The following is a 21,125-nucleotide window of genomic DNA, read 5'->3' as shown; positions in this document are numbered from 1 at the left end:
TGCAATACTTAATTTATCTCACAAATAAAATTGTACTGGGCAACACGGTGACTCAGTGGTTAGCACTGTCGCCTCACAACAAGAAGGTTACTGGTGCGAGTCCTGGCTGGGCCGGTTGGCGTTTCTGTGTGGAGTTTGCATGTTCTCCCAGTGTTGGCGTGGGTTTCCTCCGGGTGCTCCAGTTTCCACCACAGTCCAAAGACATGCGGTACAGATGAATTGAATAAACTAAATTAGCCATATGAGGGTGAGTGTGAGAGTGTATAGGTGTTTTCCAGTACTGAGTTGCAGCCGGAAGGGCATTCGCTGTGTAAAATGTATGCTGATAAGTTGGCGGTTCATTCCGCTGTGGTGACCCCTGATGAATAAAGGGACTAAGAAAATAAATAAATGAAAATGAATACAAATGTACTTACAAATTACCCTTAAGTGTTTTTTTTTTCTTTTGAACACACACAAAAAATATATATATTTTGAAGAATGTTAAAAACGGATAACCTTTGACATCGATAGTAAGAAAAACAAACACTTTTGAAGCCAAAAGTTACTGTTTTCTTCAGAAAATCTTTTTTTAATGGTCAATAGAACAAAGAAACTCAAACAAATATGTGACAAGTAAAAGGTGAATAAATGATACCAAAGTTAAATTTTGGGGTGAACATTCCCCTCACGGCCAGATTTTATAGTATTATCTTGTTGCATCAGCAGTTAAACCTGGATTAGATCAGCTACTCAATACTTGGTGATGTTTGAGATGCATTACTAAACAACATTGAATGTTACGTGTTTAAGTTATTAAGATATTAAATGGATGAAACGTAACAATCAGTGAGTCTCCAATGATGCTGGATGAAAAACGGAAAGATAACTGCTGGTTCATTAAAACAAAAACTAACTGTTAATTAAACAGAAAATGTCAAACAATGAATATAGGAAATTAGAATTTTAAATAATCGAATTAAACGTAAAACAGGAGTGTTGACAAAAATAACCCAACTAAACCCCAACCCACAAAACTAACCAAAGAAAAATGCAGAAACAAAACCGTATTCTTCAGCATGTCGCCTAACAGCATAACTACTCCAAAAAATTATTACAAATGTGGCAACGCCTCCATAAACTAGCTAACAAATAAAGATACTAAGCTGCTCAAATTACTAGAGTTCTCGTAAAGTACACACTGTTAGACATTAGCAAAACAAGAGCAATTAATCCAATTCTCATTAAGATCGTTCAAGTTCTCAATAGATACTGAATTGAGCTGCACAAGCTTATCTAATAAAAACTGGACAACACAGCAACAGCAACCAAACTATACAAACACAAATGAACAGGCTAAGCATTAACAACAACGGTTCCATTTTTGATGAGGAACATTTCTAATAAAAACTCTCGTGCACAGATTTGAGCTTTTAGAAACAAAGTTTATTGCACTTAAAAAAAAAAAGATAACACCATGTCATACATTTTTAAAGTACAAATTGAATTTCAGTGTTATTTCAAATAGTTTGAAAGGGGTCATTGCAGTATTGTACATTGGAAATCAATTGTGAGCAACTGCAGTTAAAATATCCACAAAGCTCATAGAAAACAACTGCATAGTTTGAACGCATTAGATGGGGATGCACTAATAATGTGTTTACTTGTAGATCTGATTTGATTTCTGCTGACTTTTCTTTTTCCAGTTCTTAAACACACGATTCATCATTTCATCAAGGACCATAAACCTGCCGTCATCCATCAACCATCAAATCTCCTGCAGTAAGTCAATTTATGATCTGAGAAATGCATACAGTGCAGTTTATTTGCAATGTGGTACATTTAAAAAAATGTTAACTTAAAACTGCACAGGTTTTTTTTTTTTTTTGTGTCGACTCAACTTTTAACCCAAGGCTTTATTAAAGTTGAGTTGACTCAAAAAGCTCTGCAGCAAGTTGCCTTACAATTTTAAATTGAGTTGACTCCACTTAAATCGAGACTTGGGTTAAAAGTAGAGCTAACACCAAAAAAAACCTGTGCAGCAAGTAGCCTCACAATTTTAAGTTGAGTCAACTTTTTTTTTTGTACATTTAAAATCAACTGCAGATTTATTGCAAGTTTACAGAATTAAAAATAATAATGCTAAATATTGAGTGATGAGAGTCTGCAGAAATGATTCATTAAGGTGATTATGTTACTGTAACCAAAACTAAGATTTATTATTATTAATATTCAATCAAAGAATAAAAGCAAAGTTTATTTTGACTTTTTAGCATCCAGTTTGGACTCAAAAACTGTGAAATATATATATATATATATATATATATATATATATATATATATATATATATATATATATATATATATATATATATATATATATTTAGAGTGTATCTAGTAAATTTCACTAAAAGAATTAGCTAGAAAAAGTCTGAATTTTGAGTTTAGTGTTTGTGATTTTATCAGTTGTGACTTTTATTTTGTAATTGTGACTTTTTGTCTCACATTATAAGTTTTTCTTCTCAGAATTGCAAGTTTGTATTTAGTTTTCAACCCTTTTTAATTAAATCAGTGTCTTACGATTAATTTTGTCCTCATCTGTGCACTCATAAAATGACTTTTGCGGCTTGTTCAAACTACTTATTTAAAATGAGTTGAAGCAACACAATTCTTAAGGTTTTTTGGGGGACAACTTAATTGTTTTGTGTTGAATCCACTTCAGTTTTTAAAAAAATGATTAAGATAACTTTGTTATTCGATTTTGTTGGGACAACATGAAGACATTGTGTGGAACCCAGCGTTTTTTACAGTGTGAGTTTATATCTCACAATTTAAAAGTTTCTTCTAGTTTGCACCGCACAACTTTGTGGTTTTATATCTTGTAATTCTGACTTTTTCCTTCAAAACTGTAAGATATAAAACCACAAAATTGTGCGGTGCAACCTAGAACATAAATTGATTCTATTATAAATCGATCATAAACTCAAATGTACATGAAGAATGCAGGTTTATATCTCGTAATTCTGAGTCTATTGTGGAAATTAATTGTGAGATGTAAAGTCTCAGTCAAGGAAAAAAGCTTGAATGGCAAGTTTATATCACACAATTGCAACTTTTCCACAATTACAAGTTTATATCTTGCATTTATGAGTTAAAATACAGCAATTCTGTGATCATATATCAGAATTTGGAGACATTTATTAGTTTAAAAATGTTGAATTTTGGGTTAAATGACATCTGATTCCTGACATCATTAATAGTTTAAAATTGAATCAACTTACATTTGTAAAAACTAGTAAGTTAACTTAATTCCTTTATGTTGTCCTAACACAAATCGATCGTGTGAAACCCAGTGTCTTCCACAGATTTGTATTTTTAACATACACAAATACATGAGGACTAAAAGATTTGTCATTTGTTCTGATTGGCTGCTTCTCCATGAAGCTTTAAAAAGCAATTGCATTACATTTCAGTTTCCTTTCTTTTATAAAAACAATCTGCGTTGCAAAATTTAGTTTGCGATGAAAAACAAGCAAAGCTCTGCTGATCACCAACTGAGGAAACATGAATAAATATGAAAAAGAATATTTACAGTAACCAAGTATTTACAGTATATGGACATGTGTCACACATCTACCGGCTAAAGTACCGCGATTACAGCTGCATGCCTTTCAAAAACACTCATCAGGACTTTCAGTTCCGATGCAACCATCATCATTTCAGTACAAACATCCCTAGAATTCCAATCTATATCATTCTACATTGTCTCAGCAGTGATTATATTATTCATTCAGCATCTCAAACATCACCAAGTGTTGAGTAGCTGACCTAATACGGGTTTCTAAAGCATACACAGACTAGATTATTTGACCTTCTGTGGATCTGATTGGTGAAAGTAGTAGTACTCAGCTCCCTCTTCTCATCTGATTATATAATGATGGCTAATTTGCATAAAACGTATTGGCAATTTTAACTGCATGTGGCAGAACTTGTCTCAAAAAAACTAAACAAAATGAAACCCACTAACTTTAAGCATTTAAGACGCTTCGAGGAGTCAGGTAAAACGTTTGAACAATATTCATGAGTGAGAAAAGCAATAGTTCATCTATACACAAAATATTTTATACTCAGTGTTATTGTCTCATTTTCCAGTACAAATCTTCAAACATTTATTTAAACCAAGATATGTTTACTTTAAAAGCAGAATTACATGATTTAGTCTTGTTCTTCTTCTTCTTCTTCAAAAAAAAATCCTGATCCAAATTAGTTGTTTATGCTAAATTATACATATATCTGCCAGTGTAACCAGAAAAAAAATTCAATTTTAAAATTTTTGGCAGATGTTGTCTCTTGTTTTAAGCATTAAATCATTTAACGGAACACTCAAACTGTTTTGGGAAAGTCAGCTAGAGTTTTTAAATTAATTCAGCCAATCTCCGGGTCTGGCAGGAGCACTTTCAGCTTAGCTTAGCATAAATCACTGAATAGGATTAGACCATTAGCATATTGCTCAAAAAAAAAAAAATGTAAATCTCAGCTCATCTTTTACAACAATTTCGTGAAGCTTTAAATGCAAAATTGATCAATTGTTTTTTTTTTTTTTGAGACACTAATGGTCTAATCTGACTCAATGATTTATGCTAAGCTAAATGTGCTCAAAAATGGTAAAACTCAACTGTTTACCTCTTGAGGAGTTGTAAAATAATCTTATTTCCCTAAAAATGGATTGTTCTATTAATTTTGAGAATTGTTTTTTATAAAATAAGACTTGCTCAAAAAGAAAACCTATTTAAAGCCAAACTCATCTTTTACAACAATTTCATTATGCTTTAAATACAAAATTAATCTAACCTCTTTTTATTTTTTAGATGCTAATAGTCTAATCTGATTCAATGATTTACGCTAAGCTAAGCTAAACATGCTCAAAAAATCTAAAAAACTCAACTGTTTACCTCTAGAGGAGTAGTAAAATGAGCCTATTTCCCCACCAAAAAAGTGGATTGTTCATTAATTTTGAGAATCTTAAAAAAAAATAAGACTCGCTCAAAAAGAAAACCAATTTTATCAAGCTTTGAATGCCCAATTTAATCTTTTTTAAATTTTATTTTTGAGATGCTAATGGTCTAATCTGATTCAATGATTTATGCCAAGCTAAGCTAAATGTGCTCAAAAATGGTAAAACTCAACCGTTTAACTCTAAAGGAGTAGTAATATGAGTCTATGTCCCCCCAAAAAGTCTATTATTTCTTTAATTTTAAGAAACTTAAAAAAAACAAGACTCGCCAGCTTACCTTTTACAACAATTTCTTTAAGCTTTAAATGCATAATTCATCTCAACTCTTTTTTGATTTTTTTGAGATGCTAATGGTCTAATCCGATTCAATGATTAATGCTAAGCTAAGCTAAACGTGCTCAAAAATGGCAAAACTCTGCTTTAACTCTATAGTAAAATGAGCCCTCCAAAAACTGGATTGTTCCTTTAATTTTGAGAAACTTAAAATAAAAACAAGACCATTTCATATATATATTTGCTTCTCGAGTAGTTGCATATCAATTTAAATAGGTTTAGTTGTTTGTACTTAAAAAAAAAATAGTGATTAACAAAACAAAACCTCATTTTTGCCGTATAAAAAAATTAAAGTGTGCCATGATTCACTCGCCCTTATGTCATTCCAAACGTTGATGCAATTATTTTCACTGAACAATACAAAAATAGACATCTAGCGTACATTTCCCCCATGCATTACATGTAAAACTGTTGTGTGTGGTATAGAGCAGCATGAACATTCAGCTAAACGTCTCCTTTTGTGTTTCACGTGGGTTTGGAATAACATAAGGGTTAGCAAACGACAGATGTTTAATTTTTCACTGAACTACCCCCTAATTACAAATCCCACTCGTCTTCTTCAGTACAAAAAAATGACATTAATAAAAATACATTTTATACATAATAAAACAGTACAAAAATTTATTTGTTGTTTTTTTGTTCTTTTCTCCTTTGTATTGGCACACAAAGTAGGACTATACAGTCAAACGATGCTTATTTATATATATTTATATCAGTAGTTGTTTCGATTACTAGAAGAGTAGGATAACCGTGTCAAACGAACGTCTTCCCATTGTTCACAATCAAAAGGAAGAATTTTCAGTATGAACGAATTTCTTCGTGACCACTCATCTTTTTGTTCCAGTTAATCCAGGTTGATAAAAAGGTAAATAAACACTCATAATGACAGTAAAAGGCATAATAGCGTTCAGATGCAGACCCTGGATATCTATTGGAAGACATAAAACGGGACCTGTCCGTTCATTATCCAACATCACATCTCATCCATCAGAGCTCTTGAACGGGGTCGTAGAGTTCGTGAATGATGAACCGATGCTTTGAAGGAGGGGGAAGGGAGAGGACAGAAGAAGGATTGTGGGAAGAGGAGGAGGAGGATGAATGACAGATCTGGAGCATCCGCTAAAAGGGTTTAGTTTGTACAACGAGGTCAAGAAACGCAGCTGAAGATCAATGCATCTGATGGAGAAAAGATGCAGAAACAAAATAGACATGCATGAAAATGACAGAGCATGTAGTCTAATACTGCTGGATACCCTCTCGTTTTTTTCCCCCCCCATATTGATTGGTGTTGTTTGGGTTAAAGCACGTGTATTTCCTCTTTGGCCTAGAGGTTTTCTCCGGGTTGGTATTGTGGTTCGGTGGAGGTGAAGTAGTCCTCCAGGAAACCCTGCAGGTACTCGAATGTGGGCCGCTCTTCGGGCTCTTTGCGCCAGCAGGTCAGCATGAGCTCGTGCAGGGAGTCAGGGCATTCGGCCGGGCAGGGCATCCTGTAGCCACGCTCCACCTGGTCAAGCACCTCCCGGTTCACCATACCTAATAAAGGGCAGACCAGACACGGTGGATATTGTGGGCCCAGGTGACATGTACATTGGTTTTTTACACACTAGTATTCAGCTTAAAGTGACATTTAAAGGCTTAACTAGGTTAATTAGGCAGGTTAGGGTAATTAGGCAAGTTATTGTATAATGATGGTTTGTTCTGTAGACTATCGAACAAAATATTGCTTAAGGGGGCTAATAATATTGACCTTAAAATGGCTTTTAAAAAAAATAAGAACTGTCGGCGCCAATAGCCTAGTGGTTAAGTGAGCCGACATATAGCACCATGGTGTTCAAGGTGACCTGAGTATGATTCCCGGCTCATGGTCCTTTTTCGACCCTTCCCCTCTCTCTGCTCCCAACTATTTCCTGTCAATTCTCTGCATTATTCTATCTATTAAAGGTTAAAACGCTTAAAAAAAATTAAGAACTGCTTTTATTCTAGCCAAAATAAAAAAATAAGACTTTCTCCAGAAGAAAAAATATTATAGGAATTACTGTAAAAACATTGCTGTTAAACATAATTAGGGAAATATTTAAAGGAAAAAAGAAAATTCACAGGAGGGCAAATCATTTTGACTTCAACTGGGTGGAGATATAGAAGGACATTGCAGCTCTGTTTTAAGCAGGTGGAGGATGTGAGTTGACAAGAAGGAGCAAACTGAGATGTTGACATATGCGCTTTGTGAAGGAGACACATTTAGGTTTACATTTGAGAAAATAAGAGGTGTGGGGCCATAATTCATTCACATATTCCTTTTTCCACACATTCATTCATTAAATTCAATTAAATGTAACAAATTTACAATGTATTGTATCACATAAAAAGAGAAAATTACAGCATAAATGATATTATACATATGTATACAGTATATTGTATTACTAGTTTTTAAAGATATATTGTTTGATTGTTTGCCTATTTATAATAATTATATATATATATATATATATATATATATATATATATATATATATATATATATATATATATATATATATATATATTTTTTTTTTTTTGTATATATATATATATATATATTTTTTTTTTATTATTTTTTTTTTAACAGAGCAAGGTAATTTTCAGAGTATGTCTAATAATATTTTTTACTATAATAAAATAATATTTGTTAATACAATGGAAGTCAATGCGGTAAAAACAGCCACAAGCATAACAAAAGGGTAGTCAATTTTCCAGTTTATATTTTAGTTTTTGAAGATTCTCAAAGCATTTTCCCAAAATATGTGTCAAATTAAGATTTGTTACCAAAAATCATTCAATTTGCTAAAACACAGAGAAAGTTGTGGCCAAAATAAGACTCAAAATCACCCAAGAGTGAATGTAAAGATCCCCAAAAGCACACAGGGGTTTAAAAAAAAACATTTGAATATGTTAATAAATCTTGTTAAATTGAACTGAGCTGAACAACAAAGAGTAAAACGGGTACTTATTTTTGATTTATATCTCAGAGTCTGGTGCTGTACCTGGATAAGGCACCCTGCCTTTGGTGGTGAGCTCCGTCAGTAAAATCCCAAACGACCACACGTCAGATTTGATGGTGAAGCGTCCGTACAGAGCCGCCTCCGGTGCAGTCCACTTAATAGGAAACTTTGCTCCTGCAGTAATAATGATTTAAGAGAGGCCCGTCACCACCATAAAACTCACTCAATTAAAAGGCCAACTGCATAAAAGACAACAGCATTAAGACTTGTTAAACGAGCCAGACGTTATGGACCACATACAGACAGAAAGAGTCCCTTGATAAATGGATTAAAAGACCAAAATCAGCACAAGTTGTTGGAGAATCTCTTCTAAATCATTAGCATTATTCAAAGCATGCTAAGATATACTGATTAAATATTTGTGTTTATTAATTCAGGATTGTAGACTGGTTTTTATTGAGTTTTGCCCACCACAATTACAAATAGGGTATTTTAAGTGCCTTAAAATATTCAGCTTTGCTTGATGTGTGATGTAATTTCTACATGGTGACAGGGGCAAGAATATCGGGTAGCTCCTTTTTAAAAAAACAGACATTAGCATTTCGAGTGTTCGGGATTATTCACGATCTGCTGGAATTAATTTGTTAAAGGCCCTATACAGTGCATTGAATCAATGTGTTAAATATTTTTCTATGCATGTGTCTGTTGCCTCATTACAAACACATGACAAATTTCACAATATACACGTTAAACCAACAAAACAGACATTCAAAACAACCTTATGCCTCTTGGGAGTGGCGCTGAATATATGTTTAATCTGTATATCCAGCATTTTGTGCTCTGACAGAAACACATGGCTCCCTTTTTAGTCTCCCTGCCCTCTCATTTTCAAAGTAAGAGTCTCACATGGATAATATGTTTAACACAAGCTTAAGATAAAGTTAAAAAAGAGAGGAAAAAATATTGTTATTGTAATCTCACTAGAAAACTTTGTGGCCAATCAAATGCTGCCTGAAGCAAGCATATTAAACAGTCGGTGTTTTAGATTTTACACTCAAAGGATTTACATGGGAACTAAGAAAAAATGACATTAAAGCATCACATATATAGAGCTCATATTATTCAGAGTGCTTTGATTCAACATGTTAAATAGTTTTCTACACGTGTCTGTTGCCTCTATACAAACACGTGACAAATTTCACAATATACACGTTAAACTAACAAAACATACATTTAAACTGTCATTATGCCTCTTCAAAGGGGTGCTGTTTATACATTTAATCCCTATATCCTGCATTTTGCACTCTGAGAGACACAGGGTTCTCTTTTTTAGTCTCCATGCCCCTCCCATTTTTAAATAAGAGTTCAATATATATATTATGTTTACCACAACCTTAGATACATAAAAAATGAAAAATGACATTAAAGCATCACATATATAGAGCTCATATTATTCAGAGTGCTTTGATTCAACATGTTAAATAGTTTTCTACACGTGTCTGTTGCCTCTATACAAACAATCACATTAGAAAAATATCACAATATACACGTTAAACTAACAAAACATACATTTAAACTGTCATTATGCCTCTTCGGAGAGGTGCTGTTTATACGTTTAATTGGTATATCCTGCATTTTGCACTCTGAGAGACACGGGGCTCCTTTTTTAGTCTCACTGCCCCTCCCATTTTCAAAATAAGAGTTCCATATACATAATATGTTTACCACAATCTTAGATAAATTTTTAAAAAATGAGGAAAATTTTGTTTCAGTTGGCATACAGTGCATCGATTCAATATGTTAAATAGTTTTCTACACATGAGCCTGTTGCCTCTATTCAAACATGTGATAAATTTCACAACATACACGTTAAACTAACAAAACATACATTTAAACTGTCAATATGCCTCTTCGGAGTGGCGCTGAATATATTTTTAATCCGTATATCCTGCATTTTGCGATTTGACAGAGACGCATGGCTCCCTTTTTTAGTTTCCATGCCCCTCCCGTTTTCAAAATAAGTGCCTCACGTGGATAATATGTTTAACACAAGCTTAAGATTAAGTTAAAAATGAGGGGAAAATATAATTGTTGTAATCTCACTAGAAAACATTATGGCCAATCAAACGCTGCCTGGGGCATGCATAATAATCAGAGTAGGTGGTAAAGATTTTACCCTCACAGGATTTACTTAAGAAAGAAATTATTAATTACATTCTAATAACTCTCCTATAATCTTTTTCCCGATCTTTCTGAATGAAATGCCTACTTTCCTACATCTAATCAGCTCGCAATAGAAAAAAGAAGCCATTCCCACTGTTTTATCATTTAATATTCTAGTAACTGCATCACAATACGAAAAAAAATGGTTGAAGCTTGCGGTTCATGCTGACTTTACCCAAAATTACTCACGCTAAAGATCATGGGGTGTATGAAAGAGGTGAATAAAAGGCAACAGCATTGTCTTGAAAAGGAGTGAGTATAGTCTGAATTTTCATCCTAACCTTGTCTCGCGGTGTATTCGTTGTCCTCAATGAGTCGAGCGAGGCCGAAATCAGCCACTTTACACACCAGGTTATCGCCCACCAGGATGTTGGCAGCCCTGAGGTCCCTGTGCACATAGTTCATTCTCTCCACGTACGCCATTCCTGAGGCGATCTGAGGACAACACATACATTATATACCGCTCTCCAGAGCATCCACAGCACAGAAATAGATTCATTTACATTCGGAGACAATGACAGGGGAGCCTGCCAATAGAAAAACTGCTACGCAATGATATTTTTAGAGAAAGAGATGCATTATAGGATATTCAGCTCTCTAAAGATGGCAAACACAGTTGAAGACAAAAATATATTTGCTGTCCTGTAAAATGTTTGCACTTTTTCAGACATTTGCCAAGTGCCGTTTAATGGAGAGACTTTTTTATGTAGTAGTTAATTAACTAATTTTCAATAACTAATTTCAAACTTGTAACAGTGCATCCTATTTATTCATTCATTCATTTTCTTTTTGGCTTAGTCTCTTTATTAAAGGGACCACAGCGGAATGAACCGCCAACTTATCCAGCATGTGTTTTTCACAACGGATGCCCTTCCAGCTGCAACTCATCTCTGGGAAACATCCATACACACTCATTCACACTCATACACGACGGACAATTTAGCCTACCCAATTCACCTATAGCACATGTCTTTGGACTGTGGAGGAAACCGGAGCACCCAGAGGAAACCCACGCAAACGCAGGGTGAACATGCAAACTCCACACAGAAACGCCAACTGACCCAGCCGAAGCTCGAACCAGCGACCTTCTTGCTTTAAGGCGACAGCACTACCTACTCCGCCATTGCATCTTTGGACTGCATTTTCCTTTCTCTACTAATGCGTCTGTGGCTACGCCCCTTTGCTGCGTGAGGTGTGTGCGCAGTGAATGCACTTAACCTGGAACATTTGTGATCTCATTAGCCCGAATGTATTTTTTTGTAGTCCCCAAATTCATTCGCTGTAGGCTTTGCTAAGCTAACTCTCTAAAAGCCAATGTCTCCCTTTGTATTGAAGTTTGAGCATCTAAGGGTGGTTTCACATCTGTAGTTCGCTTCATTTGGTCCGGACCAAGGGCAATAAATGATACATTGTTGGATTTTCTGCCGTCTTTGGGTTGTTTTCACACCACACTGCTGGCTTTGGTCCGAACCAGTTAAAACGAACCAAATTCCAGTCATTTGACAAAATCCACATCTCTCATTGGCCAGATGTTGTTGAACATATTTCCTAAACTGTTTATTATTATTGATTGGTCAGAATTCACGTGCGGGAAAATGCCAATGAACTCCCGCAGGCAAACAAAACCGGAAGACACAAAATGTCTTTTTACTCTGGAGGGACGACTGCGCTGGCTGATTGTATTCCTGCTTTAGACAAACTATACATTTCGAGAATGAAGCGCGGCCCCGGCTGGAAAACAGTGTTTAATGCATCGCTCGTCACTTCAGGAGGAGCCGTGAATTAATTTAGCTAAACTGCCACATGGTCATCTTGCGGAAATATTACCAACGATCCATCAGGTAATGTTTTCCCCTCTCCCTCTCTGTTGGTAAAGCCCTGTCAACAAATATTTTTCCTCCATATCCCATAATGTACAGCGTATCGGCCTACGGCAGCTAGATTAGTCCAGAAGGCGCAGTACTTTTTGCGGTTGGACCTGTTTTAGTACGGATCATATTCTCACCATAAACGAACCACTCCAGGGTTCGTTTGAAAGCGTACCGAGACCACCTCTTCAAGCAGGTCTCGGTACGCTTATTTGGTCCACTTTTGGTGCGCACTCGAGTACGATTGCTGCATTCTCACCTGCCCAAACGAACCGCACGAAAAGGGAAAACGAACTCTAGTGCGATTCAATCAAACTAAATAAGGCAGGTGTGAAAGCACTCTTACAATCAGAGATGTTGTTTATGTTCACACAGCTACATTACACATCAACTTAAGTTTTAAATATGATATCATAATGGACCACCCTTTAAAAATATACCAACAGTTAAATCTGGTGTCTGAAAAATTGTTGGTTTGACTGTATTTGATCTAATTATGGGACCATTTCCAAATTTCTCAGTGTTGATTTCATTACTCGACATCACATCCTAACAGCAGTATGAAGTACCTGAGAGGCCATGTCCACGAGCTGAGGCAAACGCAGCATTTTCCCCATGTCACCTTTCAGGAAATCCAGCAAGCTTCCTGTGAAAACACAAATCACACTCTGACATCTTCATTCGCACGTCTACTGGCAGACCTCACAGGAAAGCTGCTAATATCCACAGCTCAAGCTACCTTTTTTGTTACACGTCACTTCTTGTTTCCTAGACATCTCCAGCCTGTCCCTCCAGGATTTCGCAGGACGTTTTTGATCATTTTTACAGCCGAAAATCACTGATTAACCCTCCTGTTGATTTGTGCTACAAAAATGACCTGGGGTGTGTTTCTGAAAACCATCGTTAGCCAACTCATGCTTAGTTCAGACTGCATGATTATAGCCCTGATTTTGACTCACCGACAGGTTTTGAGAAATCGCCGACAAATGCCTGAAATCACAGGCAAATCAGTGCTCGAGCACGTGAGTAACAATCACACCGTGTGAACGATCAAAGACGCGATCTGGGAGAATCGCTAATGAGTCGCCGATGCCTGCAAGATATTTGCCGTGCTAAGTATATACAAGTACAAATATGTACATTTTCTACCCCATTAAAGGCTTCTTTCTCGTTATGTAGTTAATATCAAAAGATATACTATGTGTTTTTGGCTGTGGGACGTGATTTGGACAAAGTTGTTGGCGATTCTTCCTATTGTATAGTCATGCAATGTGAATGTCCCTGTCGCCGATCCATCTTGCAGTGTAAACAAAGCAGGGACGAAATGCTAGCCCAGATAGTCATGCAGTGTGAAAACATCTGTGACACGACTACTTTGAAAAGCATGCAGTCTGAACTCGGCATAAGGTCGCAAGTTCCCTCATTGCAAACATAGTTTGTTTATTTGGCGTTTCCCAAATCCGTCGTTTCCAGTATTCGCAAACTGCATCACCAACTTGTGTGCTTGCAACTACACCGCTCGAGCTGTAGTTAGAAACATAGTTCCTGTGTTCTATTCCCAGTTATCCCCTCCTATGCCCTATTCATTTAGAACCTTCTAACATTTAAACTTGGAATGATTAAAAAATAAGCACTTAAGTAATCTCTCTCGGATGTAATTTGCTTTCAAAATATTTTTACAGTTCAGTTTTAGCGATCTTCATGTTTACAATTGCGCTCCCTTCGTAGTTCACTTTGAAAACATTAATGTAATTTTAAACACAGCCGTGGCTCATGACGAAAGGTAAGGGTGACCTATTATTTAACAGCGGAATTTACGTTACGTCTCCAAAGCTTTTCAAAACAAAAAACTTAGCATACTAATGCTTTTAATTTATAGGTTATTTATTAAGTATCTGTACTGTATGACATGGGCCTGTTGGTCAGAACATTTCTGCAGTGGCTTGCTTGTGTCAAATTCTAAAAGCAGACTTTTCAAAAAATAATTAAACAATATCTTAATAATAATAATAATAATAATAATAATAATAATAATAATAATAATAACAATAATAATCATCATCAATATTATTAATATTATTAAAGTAGGATTTTTTTCATTTGCTAATAAATAATAAATATTAAATTTCATTTCTTAATAAATAGCCTCATTATTCATTTATTATTTATTTATTTATTTATTTATTTATTTATTTATTTATTTATTTATTTATTTATGATATTTGAATATGTGTTAGCTTTTGTAAGTGATTTTCTGTTTTAGAATAGGATGTGTAATGTTCTCAATAATATTTGTAAAGGAAACACAGGCCCTATATGTGCTGTTTACATATATTTCAATTAATATGGAAAAGGAGTGCATGTTTTACTCAAAACTAATATTGGACAAATAATACAAAATATAATATAATATAATATAATATAATATAATATAATATAATATAATATAATATAATATAATATAATATAATATAATATAATATAATATAGTACACATTTAGTACACACTACTTGTTACTTTAATTTCCCAAACAGTAATTTTTGGGCAGAGTATTGGTATTTGGCCTTTATTTGACTTAGTATCGGATCAGAAACCAGTGATTCGCACATCACTACAGTACATCTCTCTGATATTTACAGTAAATATTAAGTGAAAATCTAAAAGCAGTCACCAGACTATACAGTGCATAATAGACGTGCATTTATAAATGGTGCAGGATTAATCTAAAGCCATCAGATCTGGTCTATGTGAGTCACTTTAAAGGTCCTATAAAATTAAAATGCATTACTTTCAACGTTACCACAGAGTATGTTAGTTTTAAGGATATCGATAAGCTAGTGTGCTCCAAAACAGGCATTCAATTCACATTTAAAAATAAAAACCTGATATAAACATCCAATATTAGATATGAGCATGAAGAGTTGATATTGACTGTTCCTTCAGAAACAGTGTTGAACTGACCCTCGTTGGTGCAGCAGTCCTGCATAAAATATATCTTTGCCTAATTATGTACCACTTTACCAACATTCTTTAGCACATTTCATATAAATGATTCTAATAATTCAGACATCAACTGTGTCTGAGTGATGGTCCACACTGACCTTGACCCATGTACTCAGTGACGATGTAAATGGGCTCCTCTGAGACGACGGCGTAAAGCTGCACCAGCTTCTCATGCCGGAGCTTCTTCATCACTTGCGCCTCCTGCAGGAACGCTTCGGGAGACATGGTGCCAGGCTTCAGAGTCTTGATGGCCACACGTGTCGTCCCGTTCCAGGTGCCTGATGGGTAAAACAGATACTAATTACTGTAAGGCAAGTTGAAGCTAAACTCTGCAGGACACTAGCTCCGTTTCCATCCGCCTATTTTATACATCAGCATCCCTGTTAGCTTACTTCAATGAACGACAGCTTCCTCCCTGGCGTGTAATTTTTGGGTGCACTTTAAAATCGTGCGGTCAGAATTAACCTGGACATGCAGGATAAATCACATTCTGTACTCGAGTTGTGCCGCCCCCAAAACACATATGAACAATGTGATTGGCTGAGCCTTTCACTGCTGTCGTCTGAGAGGCTGTAGCTGCGTTCAGATGTAACAGTGCCAAAGCTGCGCAAGCATACGGTGTGTACGGGTGGGTGACAGGAAAGTGACGATAGTGGCAGTTAAACAAAAAAAAAAATGTGAATAAAGCTGTGTCCAAGGTCCCCACCAATGTCAAGAGCAAGCCTCTGGCCTTGATCTCAATCCTGGAAAATCCAGCCCATTACGTTCATTGCATTTCGTCTTCTGAGGCACAGGTCATTTATTATGTCAGAAAAAAGGCCCACGGTGACTTCTTTGACCACAGCAAATTACATTTTTTGTATTGATATTTGGCGCCAGTTTTATAAGGAAGTGACTGAATAGTTCTGGATGGAAACACTGCTTAGATCTTTGGCATCCAAAGATCTAGTTAGCATTCAATGTTCTGTTTTATTTTGTTACGGTTTTTGAACGAAGATGAAGAAAGAAGTCTTACCCATCCAGACCTCCCCGAAGCAGCCCTGGCCCAGCTTGACATCCAGTCTCAGCGAGTCTCGAGGAATCTCCCAGGCATCACGTGCCAGACCCTGAGTCGGAGGCTTCAGCACTGGACACACGTCAGTCAGGGAGTGGCACAGGCCGTCTGCGTGCTCTGAGAAACAGGAGGAGGAGAGGCAGGGTTTACTGTTTCTCACTAGTACTGTTTTAAAAAAAATTGTAGTTCTGACTTGTTCTTATTACATATTTTGCATTTATATATAGATTATATATAGAATAGATTTTGAATGCTGGTCTTTTTGTAAAGCACTTTGGTCAACATCTGTTGTTTTTAAATGTGCTCTATAAATAAAGCAAACAAACAAACATCAGTACTCTAAAAATATTCAAATTAAACATTATAATTTACATAAAAGGGTTTAAAATGTTGTTGCTATTTTTATTATTATTATTATTATTATAACCATTGTCAATTTATTTGATTAAAAATTGTGTTATGAAATAAAAACAAATTAATCATAACTTATACATTTATAAAAAATATATATATATTCTATAAATGGCTATAAAATAATTTAATAAAAATATTGACCATAATAATATTGAGAAAAATTACATAAAACTGCATTTACTCCTGTGGAATGAAAAGAAATAAGACTTTAGATTTTTTAAATAAATGTTAAATTGTTATTATTATTTATTGAATATTTAATTTAAAAATACATAAATAATAACTAACATTTTATATAATATATAACAAGTAATAAAAATATTCAAGAATAATTATTATACAATAGGATTATTATTATTATAATTGTTGTTATTATTACTTTTCTTATTATCATTATTATTATTATAACTATTGATAATTTATTTTATAAAAATTAGTTTTATGGAATAAAAACAAATCATAACTTACAAATTACTATAATTGATAAAAATACCTTTAAAATGATTCCTTATGGGGATTAATAATAGTCCATATAATTATTTTAAAATTAATTTAAAAATGCATTTTTCTCTCAGCCAAATTAAAGGAACACTATCCAGAAGAAAAAAATATTATTGCAAATACTGTGTGAAATTCCTTGCTCTGTTAAACAGCATACTGTAAATATTTGAATAAATAAATAAACAAAACGTTCACAGGAAGGATAATGATTTTCCCTGTGTATATAATTAATAAAAGCTATATGCATGCAAGTTAAATTGAAATGTTGCTTATTAGTGTAAATACAGTATGAATGCTTAGGTAAAGTTCTCAATGTGCATAGTGCTGTGTGATTTTGCATATGCATAGTGACTGCATAGTGATGTGTGATTATTTTCAGCACAATGCCTGGGTTAATCAGATTTTTTATTGGAAAGTGAATAATGCATAGGAAAATATTTACTCTTCATTACCAAACATCAATAATAATAATAATAATAATAATAATAATAATAATAATAATAATAACAACAACAATAATAATCATAATCATAATACCAATATTAATAATAACAACAACAATAAAAATAATAATAATAATATCAACAATAATAATAATAATAACAATAAAAATAATAATAATAATAATAACAACAACAACAACAATTCTAAATAATCTTATGCATGTATTCAGTCAGCATTATTTCATCTTTCTGCAATCAAAGCTGTACTGCACGACCTCCTGAGTTACTGTTTTAATCACAAGCTGTATTTATGGTTTTACCCAGCTTATTTTACAACAGGCCGAGTTCCCACTTCCAGAAATAGGAGTGTGTATCACTTCCCCTGACAGAGACTCAGAGATCAGCAGGTGTGTGTGAGTGTGCGTATGTGATAGTCAGAATCAAAACTAGTCAGAATCCTTACTACAAACCATATGAATGAATGTACAGTTGTGTATTTTTATATTTATTATTAATTATTTCTTTCATTCTTCTTATTCGTTTATATGTGTATCAACTTTCCAAATGTGTGTTTTTTGTGTATTTATATGTGTATTATTTAATCACATTTTTTATTGTTTATGTATTGTTTGGCAACACTTGACAACTCATGACAAAAAAAGCTATTGAACTGAATTGAATTAAATTGAATTGAAGTGAACTGAACTGAACTGAACTGAGTTGAGTTGAGTTGAGTTGAGCTGAGCTGAGCTGAGCTGAATTGAACTGAGTTGAATTGACTCACGGCGGTAGTGGTTGACCAGCTGCTGTAATGTGCTGAACTGTGTGCGGGACGTGATGTAAAATCCACCGCTGTCCAGTTTGCGGATCTTATAATGTTTTACATTCAGGCCCTTCACGTTGTCGTAATCCAGGACGGAGAGACAGTAGGCACCTAAAAAAATACAAAGAGGATTTTATTTAAGCATTCATTCAGTCAGTCATACATTCATCAATGCATCCAGTCAGTCAGTCAGTCAGTCGTGCATTCGTTTATTCATTCATTCCTTCAGTCAGTCAATCAGTCAAGCTATCATTCAGTCATGCATTCATTCAATCAGTCAGTCAGTCAGTCATGCCATTAGTCGATAAGTCAGTCATGCATTTATTCAGTCATGCATTTAATAATTTATGAATTCAATCAGTCAGTCATGCATTCATTCATTCATGTATTTGTTCAGTCAATCATGCATTCATTCAGTTAGTCATTCATTCATGCATTTATTAATTTAGTCAGTCAGTCATGCATTCAGTCAGTCAGTCAGTCATTCATTTATGTATTCATTAATTCAGTCAGTCAGTCATGCATTCATTCATTCAGTCAATTATGCATTCATTAATTAATTCAGTCAGTCAATCATGCATTCATTAATTCAGTCAGACAGGCATTAATTCAACCAGTCATTAATACATACATCCATTCATGCATTTATTAATTCAGTCAGTCATGCATTTAGTAAGTCAGTCATTCTTTTATTTAGTCAGTCAGTCGTTCCTTTAGTCAGTCAGTCAGTCAGTCAGCATGCATTCAATCATTCAGTCATAAATTCATAAATTTATGCATTCATTCAGTCAATCATGCATTCATTAATTCAGACAGGCATTAATTCAATCAGTAATCCATGCATTCATTCAGTCATTCATTCATGCAAACATTCATTATTTCAGACAGTCATGCATTCATTCAGTCTGTCATGAATTCATTAATGCATTCATTCATTCAGTCAGTCATTTATTCATTAATTCACTCAGTCATTCCTTCAGACATGCATGCATTCATTCCTTTAGTCAGTCAGTCATACATTCATTCAATCAGTCAGTCAGTCATCCATGCTTTTATTCGGTCATTCATTGATTCATTCATTCATGCATTCATTCAGTCAGTCAGTCATGCGTTCATTCATTCGTTTATGAATTCATTCAGTTAGTCATGCATTTATTCATGCATTCATTCATTTATGAATTCATTCAGTCAATCATGCATTCATTAATGCAGTCAGGCATGAATTAATTCAATCAGTCAGTAATCCATGCATTCATTCAGTCAGCCATGCATGCATTCATTCGTTTAGTCAGTCAGTCAGTCATCCATCCATTCATTCATTCATTAATTCATTCATTCATTGAGTCAGTCAGTCATGCATTCAGTAATTCACCCAGTCATTAATTCATTCATTCAGTCACTCATGCATTCATTCAGTCATAAATTCATTTATTCGTTTGTTCATTCATTAATTTCTTCGATGAGTCAGTCTGTCAGTCATGCGTTCATTAATTCACCTAGTCATTAATTAATTCAGTCATTTAATTATTCAGTCACTCATGCATTCATTGATTCAGTCAGTCATAAATTGTTAAATTCGTTCATTCATTCATTCATTGAGTCAGTCTGTCAGTCATGCATACATTAATTCACACAGTCATTTATTAGTTCAGTCATTGCATCATTCAGTCACTCATGCATTCATTAATTCTGTCAGTAATGCATACATATATTCAGTCATGTATTTATTCATTCATTATCATTCACTCATGCATACATTTCTTTCATTCATGCATCCTCTCTGCCTCTTCTGTGTCCTTCAGTGTGTCCTGTGTGTGTTTCTGTGAGATACTGTATGGCTCACGGTTATCAGCTTGACCTACTTCAGCTCTTCATGGCTGCAGGCTCTACTCTGACCTTCACTTCTCCTCTTCATCAGCACACAAACACACAACCTTCAGCACTCTTTATATCAGCTCTAATCAACACTGTTTGTGCGAGAGCTCACTGTACAGTACAAGGCCTTCTTTACAGTGTTTAAAGATGAATTTGAGTGACAAACTGTCGACACAGAAGGGAAATTGAACTGTGAATGTGTGCTTAATTTAATAATGTGCTCCAGAAACACAGCTTCCTCAAGCATGATTGTGGTTCTTAGTCATCATTGATAGTTTCTTTATTATGCAATGTTAAATTTAGCTTTCTGAATGGGATTGGGTGGGTTTATGTATTTGGGAGACTTTTGTTCCGTAAAAGCAACTACATTTGCAGTTCTTGTAAACTAAAATAAATAAAAATTTAAATAAATAAAATAAAAAAATTTATAAATAAATAGAAATGATGAAATTATATTTAAAACTTAAATAAAATAAAATAAATAAAAATAATTTAAAGCAAATAAAAAAATTAAATATATATATAATTATATTTAAAAAACTATACTAAACTAAAACAAAATAATTAAAAGTAAGAATTAGATTTAAATAAATAAAAATGTAAATAAATAAATAAA

At 34.2% G+C, this 21,125-nt stretch overlaps 2 protein-coding genes and 1 long non-coding RNA gene across 6 annotated transcripts in view; 1 reads left to right on the top strand and 2 right to left on the bottom strand.

Annotated features, from left to right (window-relative positions):
* Positions 1–21,125, bottom strand: part of mical1 (microtubule associated monooxygenase, calponin and LIM domain containing 1) — a 508,844-nt gene that overhangs the window by 80,891 nt on the left and 406,828 nt on the right. The gene's annotated exons all lie outside the window — the stretch shown is intronic.
* Positions 1,677–20,896, top strand: LOC141380551 (uncharacterized). The gene is made up of 4 exons (XR_012398701.1): positions 1,677–1,761; positions 16,396–16,592; positions 18,136–18,218; positions 20,437–20,896. It is a non-coding gene; the product is annotated as an uncharacterized lncRNA (long non-coding RNA).
* Positions 4,080–21,125, bottom strand: part of src (v-src avian sarcoma (Schmidt-Ruppin A-2) viral oncogene homolog) — a 121,036-nt gene continuing 103,990 nt past the window's right edge. For 3 of the 4 annotated variants that reach the window (XM_017353519.4, XM_005174130.6, XM_017353520.4), the window contains 7 exons: positions 18,596–18,745; positions 16,415–16,570; positions 15,498–15,677; positions 12,965–13,041; positions 10,809–10,962; positions 8,347–8,478; positions 4,080–6,859 (listed from right to left, as the gene is read on the bottom strand). In XM_017353519.4, coding sequence (XP_017209008.1) covers positions 6,651–6,859; positions 8,347–8,478; positions 10,809–10,962; positions 12,965–13,041; positions 15,498–15,677; positions 16,415–16,570; positions 18,596–18,745 — 1,058 coding nt within the window. In that variant the 3' untranslated portion in view covers positions 4,080–6,650. 4 annotated transcript variants of the gene reach the window in all.

This window comes from Danio rerio, chromosome 23 (genome assembly GCF_049306965.1).
Source record: "Danio rerio strain Tuebingen ecotype United States chromosome 23, GRCz12tu, whole genome shotgun sequence".
In the NCBI taxonomy this organism is placed as follows: domain Eukaryota; kingdom Metazoa; phylum Chordata; class Actinopteri; order Cypriniformes; family Danionidae; genus Danio; species Danio rerio.
This window is presented reverse-complemented; position numbering and strand designations above follow the sequence as displayed.